At 36.5% G+C, this 12163-nt stretch overlaps 3 protein-coding genes across 3 annotated transcripts in view; 1 reads left to right on the plus strand and 2 right to left on the minus strand.

Moving 5' to 3' along the window:
* Positions 1–675: 675 nt before the first annotated feature.
* On the plus strand, positions 676–4172 carry LOC104816368 (trihelix transcription factor PTL). Its single transcript, XM_010545159.2, has 2 exons — positions 676–1383; positions 2616–4172. Exons 1-2 carry the CDS (start codon positions 866–868, stop codon positions 3931–3933), a joined length of 1836 nt encoding a protein of 611 aa, XP_010543461.1. The 5' UTR covers positions 676–865; the 3' UTR covers positions 3934–4172.
* A 3878-nt stretch (positions 4173–8050) lies between these two features.
* On the minus strand, positions 8051–10199 carry LOC104816369 (fructose-bisphosphate aldolase 6, cytosolic). Its single transcript, XM_010545160.1, has 3 exons — positions 10110–10199; positions 9166–9393; positions 8051–9070 (listed from the first exon to the last, which is right to left on the minus strand). The coding sequence occupies exons 1-3, from the start codon at positions 10135–10137 to the stop codon at positions 8250–8252; spliced, it is 1077 nt and encodes a 358-aa protein (XP_010543462.1). The 5' UTR covers positions 10138–10199; the 3' UTR covers positions 8051–8249.
* A 1661-nt stretch (positions 10200–11860) lies between these two features.
* The window catches only part of LOC104816370 (PAN domain-containing protein At5g03700), a 1986-nt gene continuing 1683 nt past the window's right edge, over positions 11861–12163 (minus strand). Inside the window, exon 2 of the mRNA XM_010545161.1 lies at positions 11861–12163. This exon is cut by the window's right edge and continues 1 nt beyond it. Within this exon, the coding sequence (XP_010543463.1) occupies positions 11939–12163 (225 nt within the window). The 3' untranslated portion in view covers positions 11861–11938.

Genomic DNA, 12163 nt, shown 5'->3' on the forward strand with positions numbered 1-12163 from the left:
ACTCAGCGATCCAAAAATTTCACAGAAAAGAAATTTGCTAATTATATATATATATATATATATATATATATATATATATATTTGTCAGTTACTGTCATATATATATAGATATATAGTCAAGCAGGGTTTGGTTATAGCATCTCTTATAAATATAGATTGATATTAGATACACAGTTGCAATTGCTTCAATTAAGTTTAATAATCTTAACTTATATAAGGGAGAATCTCTAGAATTCTTTTTGGCAAAAGATATTTAGAATCACAATGAAAAGTTGATTCCTTTCACATTTCTTTACTCATCATGCACCCATTCATTTTCTCAATTAAAATTTAAAATCTAATCACGAGCTTATGGGCAACTCCAATTAAATCAGATACTGTTAACCAAACAATATATATATATATATGTATATATCAATTATTATCCTAATTTTCCCTATAGTGTACATGTTTCAGGCCATCTCTTGTCCAAAATCGTTAGTTATTGATTTGGAATTTCCATGTAATCATTGCAAATCCGATCATTGATTTGGATTAAATTATCATACACGTATAATCCAGCTTCGGTCCAAAGAGATTGAAATCGGGAGACATATATATATACACACACAAAAAGCACGCACAAGTGTTTGCATCTATCTTCATACCTCTCCCACAAGAACAAAAAAAAAAGAGAGAAAAGAAAAGCCATGGGACCATCATCGCTGTAGCTTAAATTCGACCTTTTTCGTGGACGACACGATCCGTCTCTCTCGCTCTCTCTCTCTCTCCGTCTCTCTCTGTTAAAAAAGCTTAAACCTTTCCCTTTCTCCTTTCATTTTCTTCACTGTCGTCTCTCTTGTCTGCTGAATCAAGAGCAAAATCAATGGAAGGTCACCACCACCACCACCCTCACTACAGCATACCCGAGCTGCGGCAGCTCATGAAAGGTGGCTCCGGAGGCGGAGGAGGAAGGCTGGAGTCATCTTCTCCGTCGTCCCATTTCCCCGTTGCGGCGGCGGCGGCGATGATACCGTCGGAGCACTTCGGCTTCAATCTCGCACCGCATCATCCGCACCATCGTCTTCATCAGTTTGGAGATCAGGAGATGGGTTTCGTGCCACTTGGAATTCATGGGCTTTGCACCGATTCGTCCGCTGCTGCGGCGAGTAACGCCAGTAACGCTGCTACCGTTAATACCAATCTCGCTAATACCAGCGGTGGTGGTGGGTTTGGTGGGTTTCTTGACGGCGGAGACGGCGGTGGATTCGGCGGCGGGGATGGCGGAGGAAGCGGGAGGTGGCCGAGGCAAGAGACTCTGACGCTGTTGGAGATCAGATCTCGTCTTGATCACAAGTTCAAAGAAGCTAATCAAAAGGGTCCTCTCTGGGATGAAGTTTCTAGGTTAATTTTACCCTAATCCCTCTCTCTCTCTCTCTCCCTCTCTCTCTGCATTTTAAATTTGTTTCCTTTTGAAATATCTTATGAGAGTCTTAGGGAGGAGAAGCGGAATTTCCTTCCATTATGTTCAAGTTTACATCATAAGAGTTTATTGTGCTGTATTTTTTTTCTTAGTTTCGATCGTATTTAAGGTCGGAGAAGACGGTATTTAACGATTTTGTTACAAAAAACTAAATCTTTACTGTCACAAAGTGGTGGGTTTTCTTTCTGATTTGAAAAGATTTGACCTTTCATAAGTTTTCTTGTTGAAAATTAGACCTTTCAATGGAAGAGAACCCAAAAATCAAACTGTTTTTCTGCATTATTACGAGAGAATGACCTCAACCCCCCTTTCGGTTCCTCAATTTCAAGTTATTTTCTCATACTGATCAATGTATGTATATGTATATATGTGCGTGTATATATATCATCAGTTTGTGTCTATATATCCACATACAAACAAACATATACAAGCGTATATAGTGGAGTGCAAACAAGGGGTCGGTCCATTGTTCTAGTACTCGATTTGTTTGGTCAAGAGAATGACCAGACCTTGAGAGTTTCAGTTAAGACACTTCCAGGTGTTTCAAAATCAAGACAGAGAAAAAAAAATCTGTTCTTTGACTTGTTTTTTTTTTGTCATTGTACATACATATCGACTGATCAGTTCCGATTTGTCTTTCGGGGGCCTTCTGAAGATTTTTATCCTTTTTCTCCTTTACAAACACTTTGCATCGAAATCTGCCCCCAATGTTATAAAGCTGTTCTTGTGAAACTCTCAGTCCAAAGTGAGTTTCAAAGATTTTGGTCCGAAAGTTACAAAACGATGTGTAGAAATCCCCAAATAAGCGAAAACAGGTATGACGACTTTGGTGGGTCACTATCTCTGCTGTTTCATCAACGTCACGACAAATCTCATTTCATTTTTATTCACACACACACGTATATATACATATATACGTGTGTGTATTTCCATATTTGTTTTGGCAAGCTGAATGGTCGTATGCTTGATTATTGCTAACTGTAATTACCATTCGTGGCAAAGGAACTGTGATGCAACAGCACCACACGTCAATATCATATGACATTACATTTTTCATGACAATTTCTGAGTTTAGGGTTGCTGCAAATGATCTTGATCTTTCTCTAATTCTTGTTTCTTCTTCCTGCATGCCCTTTTTCTTGATTATGCGCAGGATCATGTCTGAGGAGCATGGTTACCATAGAAGTGGGAAGAAATGCAGAGAGAAGTTTGAGAATCTGTACAAGTATTATAAGAAGACCAAGGAAGGGAAAGCCGGGAGACAAGACGGCAAACACTACAGGTTCTTCCGACAGCTGGAAGCTCTCTATGGCGATCCCAACAACTCCGTTTCTTTGCCGGAAACACAGTTCACTGGCAATAATGCTCTTAATCATAATTTTCATCCTCCGTCAAGCAGCATGAACACTAATCCAGCGAACATTAATAACCCCGAGGCAGTGATCAGTAGCCTTTACCCTCTCCATCAGAAACTCTCGACCGATAATAGCCTCAGCCTCTCGAACAACTACAACTCGTCCGAGTTGGAGACTTCTTCATCGGATGACAATGGCAACGACTCAACTCGGAGAAAGAGGAGGGGTTGGAGAGCAAAGATCAAGGAGTTCGTAGATATGCAGATGAAAAGGCTGATGGAAAGGCAAGAGGCTTGGCTTGAGAAGCTGACCAAGACAATTGAAGATAAAGAGCAGCAAAGGATGGTTACAGAAGAAGAGTGGAGGAGACTAGAGGCTGCGAGAATCGACAAAGAACACTCCTTTTGGGCGAGAGAGAGGGAAAGGATGGAAGCTCGGGACGTTGCCCTAATCGAGGCCTTGCAGTGTTTGACGGGAAGGCCACTTAGGAAGGCGGCTTGTTCATCTCCCGAAGAAAGGGATCATGGAAATGAGATCCAAAACCACAGCGAGAACCAAAACGAGAACGGAAGCGATCAAACGACGACTAACAATGTATGTCTGAAAGGTGATGTGGGTTGGACTAAGGCCGAGATAAAAAAGCTTATGGAGATAAGAACAAGCATGGAATCGGGGTTTCAACAAGTGACGGCCGGCGGATGCTCAGACGAGTTTCTGTGGGAGGAAGTATCGGCCAAATTGTCTCATTTAGGGTTTGATCAGAGAAGTGCCTTGATGTGCAAGGAAAAGTGGGAGTGGATCAACAACTGCACGAGGAAGGAAAACGAGCAACTGAACAAGAAAAGGAAGGAGAATTCATCCAACTGTGGCGTGTATTTTCCGACAACTGAGGAAGATCCGATGTACAACAGCCATGGAAGTGGATATAACAACAACAGAACTACCGATCATGATCAGAATCGGATCAATGGCGATTCCTCGCCATCAAACTCAAATGTTGGAAATCCGGACGGCGCAATCGCTGGTAACGTGTGCTTCCCATTCTTCATGGGCGATGGAGATCAGAACTTGTGGGAAAGTTATGGCGTGAGGCTAAGCAAAGGGGAGAACCAGTAAGTTTTCTTTGTTCTTTTTTACTCTCTCTAGTGAAGAAGGAGGAGGAGAAGTCATGTGGTTGATGTGGTTGACTAATTCTTTTGGTTAGCTATCTAAGACCTTAGACTTATATCATGATCCATGTGCTTGAGGGGAAATTGTTGGGGTTTTAAGTGGATAATATATATCAATGTAAGGGAAAACAAATCTAAGAATAATATACTGAACTAGCTAGGGTTTAACCGTTGTTTGTTTTATGTGTATCTATATATATATATATATGTGTATCTATATATATATTTTGTAAACCTCCTAAATTATTAATCTCACTAGCTATTTGATTATACATGTGACTTGGTAATTTGCTTCTGTTGAGAGTCTCACCTACCATTAAACGCACGGGAATGTACATATGGTGCTCTTGTATATATATATATACACATACATACATATATATATACACACACACATATATCACCTTGGAAAATAATTATATTCCTTCATTAAGAAAGAATGATACATGTTTATTAATTAAGTCATAAATTCTTGTCTGAGTTGTCAAAACTATAAACACCACCATCATCATCATTCTCACATCATCAATAATATGTATCAAGTCACTGTATATATATATATGTGTGTGTGTGAGGATAATATATACATACACTTCTATGAACAGAAGAGATATATAATATCTTCCATAACCCTAACAAGAAGCAAGATGTATATATGTTCTGATCAAGTTCTGAGAACTACAATCTTATAACATTCAAGAATCAAGACTTTGACTCGGCTCGCGTCTCGACGCATGTATTTAATATTACATGTTTTTTAAGATAAGTAGTGGACTCGAGGGTATGGCATTTTCATTTAAAGGCGCATACATATACACGTGTGTGTATATATATGTATATGCATACAAACATGTATGTACACAAAGAGAGACAGGGACGTATGCAGATCAGTACAGAGGAGGAGGAGTGTAGTAAGAAATGTGAGAGAGAGAGAGAGAGAGAGAGAGAGAGAGAGTTCAGAGAGAAAGTGACCATTTGCCTTTTCCCCTCAGCTGAGATGACTTTCCTTGTCCCTATTCCCTATAACCATTTTTACTACAAATTCTATGCAATACTCGTTTTATTACATCATATTCGCTCCATATATTCTAGTTTGCACCATATATATATATATATATACATATATGCTATATTGTAGTTTTCTTTTTGGTAATGCTATATTGTAGTTTGCATTACAACGTTGAGTTTTTTTCTCTTGGATTGTATTTTTTTTCCTTCTAATACTTGAGTTTATCCAAAAAAAATATTATTTTTATCTGAAATTTGAAAATTTATAAAATCTTCTTCCATATAGAGAATCAAAGAAAATAAGGGGAGCAAGAAATTGCCCAAATCTGGGATGAAAAGCTTTTGCTTTACAAAGAACCGTCACTCCCTTTAGAGAGTTTTCATTAAATAGTCACATCAATGCATTTATATTCATAGTTTTTGTTCTTTGGACATGACCACTCTTGTGTTTTTTGGGTTAATCTCATAAAAATACCCGAACTTTTACAAAAATCGCAAATATATACCCGAACTATAAAATTATCATATAAATACCTGAACTTTTCAAAATTCCTACATAAATACCCAAACTTTTAAATTTTTTTCCAAATCAAATAAACACAACTGCTGATTCAGCAAAAAACTACTGGCTCAGCAAAAAAAACTGTTGACTCAGCAAAAAACTGCTGACTCAGCATTCAAAAATATTATTAAACATCTAAATATTCATCTACATGTATTTAAATTAATATATACATATAAATTCACATATATATACAAATATATATATATATTAAAAATAAAATTATTTATACTTAATAAAACACATATACACATAACTACAATATATATATATATATATATATCATTACTAATGCATATATATTACAATAAAAATAATTATAATTAAATTTATTATTAAAAATAATAAAAAAATAAATTTAATTATTAAAAATAATAATGCATTATTATTATTTTAAAATACTAATATATTTACATAATATATATATATATAATTATAATTATTTTTATGAATTATTATTATTATTATTAATAAATTTAATTATAATTATTTTTATTGTAATATATATGCATTAGTAATTATATATATATATATATTGTAGTTATGTGTATGTGTTTTATTAATTATAAATAATTTTTTTTAATATATATATATATTTGTATATATATGTAAATTTATATGCATATATTAATTTAAATACATGTAGATGAATATTTTGACATTTTATAATATTTTTGAATGATGAGTCAGCAGTTTTTTGCTGAGTCAACAGTTTTTTGCTGAGTCAGCAGTTGCGTTTGTTTGATTTGGAAAAAATTTAAAAGTCTGGGTATTTATGAGGGAGTTTTGAAAAGTTCAGGTATTTATATGATAATTTTATAGTTCAGATATTTATTTGAGATTTTTGTAAAAGTTCGGATATTTTTATGTGATTACACTTTTTTTTTCATTTTCTAAATCAAAATGCAATGTCTACAATTGTTTTTACATTGGATTTTTTTTTTAAATTAGATTAATTAAAGGACTGTTATAATATTGTATCCATCAACGCATTTAATTTTCCATGTAGATTTAATTTCCCTGTAATTATGCATAAAAAAATATAACCATCATATAATATAACCATTTTTAAATATAAATGGATATGAGCTATGTGTGATTTTTTATTTTTATTTTTATGAGTTTTTACTTTTGAGGGACAAAAAAAAACTGTGTACTAATCAGACAATGATTTCATGTATGATGAGCATAGGTTATATGATTTTGTAATCGATGGCCATTGTCTTATAGAGTTCAATGACTGAAGCTTTGCCGCTGAACCCTTTGATGCAATTTTTCATTGCCTGTTGATAAGTTTAGCCTCTGCCATTGTCTCTCTACTCTGCCCCCTACGAATAAGACACCGTCATATCTCATCATCTCTTTTACTATTTAGCTTTTTACATTCACTTATTATTTTTCTATTTTCTATAACCAAACATATAATATATATATATATATACACACAATTTGAAGATAACAAAAATCTTATCCAATCTAAAAGATATTATTTAGATAGTGATACCCATGATAAATTTATTCACCATTTATCAAATCAATTATACAGATTTCTAACACAAAATAGATTTTCCTTTTTTTTCTTAAAAAAAAAAGTGTTTCTGATATTTCATGTGAATAATAATTTTGGGTAAATAGACTAGATATTTGGTCGAGTAAAATTTTAATTTAAGAATAAGTAACATTACCATGAATGCTTGTTAATAACTGCCGGTTGGAGAAGAGATTGTTCTAAGCCCAATGGGCCTAATATTGGATCCAACTTACCGAATAAAGTATTCCGAAGGCCCATCATCAGTTCAATAGACAAAATGGGCTTTACTACCCTATATGCGTGTGAGAGCGCCCCACCGCCTTAATAAAACCACGCGCACGCGCACTTGCACTTCTGGCGCGTGAGTACCACGACAAAGAAATAATGGGTGGTCCGACTCCGAGATGTTTTGTTAAATTTTGCACAAATGGAAATGAGCGCATGAGAGAGCTTCACGTGGATTGTCACGATTAATTACGGGCAGATGTTTAGTTTATTTTTGATTCAGTTTTTAAATATATATATATATATATATATATATTTTCTATTTTTTTGTTTGGGTATAATTTCGATTTTTATGTTGAAGTGAGTTTGGTTATTATTCAAAAAAAATATTTCTTATATAAAACATTGTTTTTATTAATTTTTGGTATTTTTAAATTAAAAATGATTTGGATTTTGTTATTTAAAATTTTCTCTTTATATATATATATATATATATATATATATATATATTCAACGTTTATATTGCATCCCATTCAAATATAATTATATAGCGTTAGCTTCTGATAAATTCGAATATTCTTAACCAAACCAACACGCTCGTGTCTTTCATCACACTGCATTTTAATTTTAAAATTTTAGGGTCCTTTTTTGGTGCGGCCGTTATTATATTTTCCAAGAGTACATATAAGGAAACACCTTATATATATATATATAGACAACTAGAAAATTACAGAAAAATATTCTGGGCTTTCGAATATATTTGAGTTGTACCATGATAACAATAATTGTTGATTATTAAATATAATATTTATCTGCATAGGATTATAAGACATAATCTCCGTGGCAAAATTGTAAAATGTGGAGAGAGAATGTTTTTTATTACAAAAAAAAAAAAAAACTCTTTTCAAAAATCAAGAACGAGGTTTGAACCTTTTTCTCAGTACTTGTAGTCTTTGACGTGAAGGCTCTCAGAGGCGCCGTCTACGAGATTAGCGTCGCCCTTGTAGCCGCCGAGCGTGGCCTCAGAGTTAGCCCTGGCTCGAGCCAAGAAGGCCGCTTGTGCCTTCTCCACGTTCTCCTCCTTACCCGCCCACGTCTTGAGTGTGCTCTGTTGAAGGGCTCGTCCGTACGAAAACGTCAGGCTCCATGGTTTCTTCCCCTTGAGCTGGTTCATCGCGTTGAGGTTAACCGTCGCCTCTTCCTCGCTCTGCCCACCTGACAAGAACACGATGGCTGGGACCGCGGCGGGGACGGTTCGTTGTAGGGCTCGAACCGTGTGCTCAGCGATCACCTCGGGGGCAACCTTGGCGCTGTCGGAACCTGGAGTCACCATGTTTGGTTTCAGGAGTGTTCCTTCCAGGATGACGTGGTGGTCGTTCAAGGCCTTGTAGCATGCGGCCAGGACACGTTCCGTGACGTAAGCGCACTTCTCGATGTCGTGCGAGCCGTCCACAAGGATCTCGGGCTCGACGATCGGGACGAGTCCATTCTCTTGGCAGATGACGGCATACCTGGCTAAACCGTAGGCGTTCTCGTGGATGGCTAGTTCGGAAGGCTCGTTTGCACTGATCTTGAGGACTGCTCTCCACTTGGCGAAACGGGCACCGGCTTCGTAGTATTTCTTGCAGCGGTCACCGAGCCCATCGAGCCCGATCGTGGTGGTCTCACCGTTCGTACCAGCGAGCTCGACCGTGCCCTTGTCCACCTTAATACCGGGAAGGACTCCCCCTTCCTTCAACAGTTCAACAAACGGCTTGCCTAGAGAGTGACAGGAAACAGCATTGGAGATCATTGTCCTAAAAAAGGGACAAGAAAACTATTTATGTGTGGTTGGATGAGATGAGATTATATACCGGCGGCTGTCTTCTGGTAAAGGGTCTCCTCATAGAGGATGACACCGCTGAGGTACTGGAGAGCTCCAGGAGTGGTGAACAAGAGCTCACGGAGAGCACGCCTGTTGGTCTCGACGTTCTCTACGTTAATGCTCGCTAGACGTTTTCCGATTGTGCCGGTAGACTCGTCAGCGGCTAGAATACCCTTTCCAGGAGTGCCGATGTAAGCAGCATTGGCAATGAGCTCATCTGTAGATAAATTTGTCAAAACTTTCAGTACAACTATTCCGGACAAGGCATAGAGACACAAGGCTTGTGCGAAATGAGAATTCTTTGCAATTTGGTTCAATAGAAATCGGGGCTTCTTCAAGCATTGTAATGACTCAGAGCAATAAAAGGATTTGCAATGATTTGGACCAACAATTCAATTGCTCCTTGGAGATACGGAACTTGGATCAGCGTACAAGAAGAAAAAGAACAGCATACCAACACTAGGAAACAGAGCATACAAATTGAAAGAAAACCCAGTTTTTCAAACACGTAAAGCTTAGAATTAAACAAAAATATATTCAACGTTGTTATTGCGAATCTTTCTGGAAATCATTGTACTGATCTTAGGTTGTAAATTCCTCTGTCTTTTAAGGCAAAATGTCGGTCTCAGAAGAATATATACAAATTCTCCACCCATCGAAAATCATCAGAAACATATAAAGAGGTAGAAATCTTAGATCCCACCACCAAAAACAACAGAGAGTTCTTATGATCATATTCATGAGAATCAATACGATTTCCAACTACGACATTCAAACGCTCTCCCCAGGAAAATTTCAGGAAGAAAACAAGCGACAAATCAACGAAATCAGAGGAACATTTTGAGAATTCCTCCGAAACCTAAAACGGAAACGAATGCAAAGCGAAATCGGATCCAAAACACGAAAATGAGCGAATGATCGGGAAAAAAGTACCGGTGTATTTGCTCTTGAAGCACGACATAGCGAACGGCCGCGACGAAGGAGAGATGCAGAGAGAGAAAGAAATAGAGAGAGAGAGAGAGTTTGAATAATGATGACGTGGAGGGTAAGGGTGGGGTCAGAGGCCTTATATAGGTTGGCGACAGAGACTAACACGGCGACGGAGGAGGACCCACCAATGACCCGTAGGGATTGTCGCTCCGCGATTCTTTGTAGACCCCACCCCTTTTTCCCCACACGTGCCATCTCACGTGCACTTCCTATTTCTGTTTTTTTTAATCCTAACTATTTCGCTCTCCCTACCTATTTCAGTTCAATTTGGGCTGAATACTTGCAACTCGAGCAACCGTGAGAAAGATTGGGCCTGTAGTTGTCATCATGGGCCTTTAGTCCGGCCCATAAAGCCCATCATATCAATATCGGGCCGAAGCCAACATATATGAGAACTCCGAAGCTGACCCATGCCCAAAAAAACCACCCGCGACTGTTTCAGTGCATAAGCCTCGAGGAAAAGAAAAAACATATTCAGTGTATGTTTAAGAATCTATATTATTCCTACCGTTTTCAAAATAATTATTGTTTTAAATTATTTCACATTTTTTAAGAAAAAATAGAAAAAATCATATATACCCTTATTTAATGGTAAAAACAATGTTATCATTAATAATTTATTAGAATTTAATAAGGATAAAATTGGAAACTATTGTAAAAAAATATTTTGAAAATATAGAATGACAAATATTTTGAAATATGAAAAATAAGCTAAAACTATAAATATTTTGAAACGGAATATGTCACGAACTTGCACATCATTGGCTTGAAAACTTTTATATTAACTTCATCAACTCCCACCACAGAATATTATATACATAAGATAATATCGATAAAGGCTACTCCCGGGTCTAGGGAGATGTAGGTTGGGCGGAAGGCTCAGGTGAACCTCCTGGTTAACGAAAAAAAAGAAGAAGATAATATCGAATCCTTTTGAGCATATCAACCAATTACTCGAAATTATTTTTTGGATATGTGACCAAATAGTATATGAGAAGATATGAATATAGTTGTAACTCTAGTAACATGTAGAGAATTTAAAGCATGTTTGGTGGGTGGTTATGAAATAACAATTTATTTGTATAAGATTATAACAACATATATTAATAATAAAAAATACGTGTTTTTCCATATTATAACATATATAACACGGGCTAAAAAGTCTTGAGATTTCGGCCGTAAAGCACGTGAACTTTGCGATACGATCAATCCTAGTGGAGTGGGCACACTTGCAAAATATTCATTACACTAAAAAAATATAAAAAAAGGATTAAAAATTTTACATAAAAAAAGAAAAGAAAAGGCGTAAATATTAAAAGAAGGTAGTGGGAGTCGTCGACATGTGTGGACATGTGGACTCCACCACCATCCTCATTCCATGACGTCATGCCTTACGTCTTTGCAAAGTCTAATCCTCATATTTTATAGTTTCTTAATCAAAATTAGTGGATTTGCTTATGTTTGGGACCGTTGAGGCAATCGAATCGGACCACCTATCCTTGATTAACATTATAAAGTCTAATAATTACAACTCGTTCGAATAATCATGTAATAATCACACGATATAATAGATATGATGCAAATAATGTGCAATAAATTCATTTATGTTACTCCCATTGTTTTCCAAATCATTCAAAATGTTTCACATTTAACAGTTAAGGTAGTCTTTAATTAATCATTTTTTAAAATTACTATTTAAAAAATTGGATAAAGTATATAATAAAAGTACCCTATGATATATATATATATATAAACAAAAAATTGAAAAACCATCATCTACGGCTCATCTCAATGGAATTAAAACTATCCGACCCGAGATCCTTATACGGGCCGGGTGATAACCCGCCATCTTCCTCCAGAATCCGACTCACCCTTCTCTCTCTCCTCCAAACCCTGAGCCCCACAAACCCCATCGCCACCGTTAAAACTAAAACGGTCCCACAAACAAAAGCAATCCCCACCGTTGATCCGACCTCCCATCTCTTCCCCTTCCCTAC

This window comes from Tarenaya hassleriana, unplaced genomic scaffold, assembly GCF_000463585.1.
Source record: "Tarenaya hassleriana unplaced genomic scaffold, ASM46358v1 Cleome25, whole genome shotgun sequence".
NCBI classification, from domain to species: Eukaryota; Viridiplantae; Streptophyta; class Magnoliopsida; order Brassicales; family Cleomaceae; genus Tarenaya; species Tarenaya hassleriana.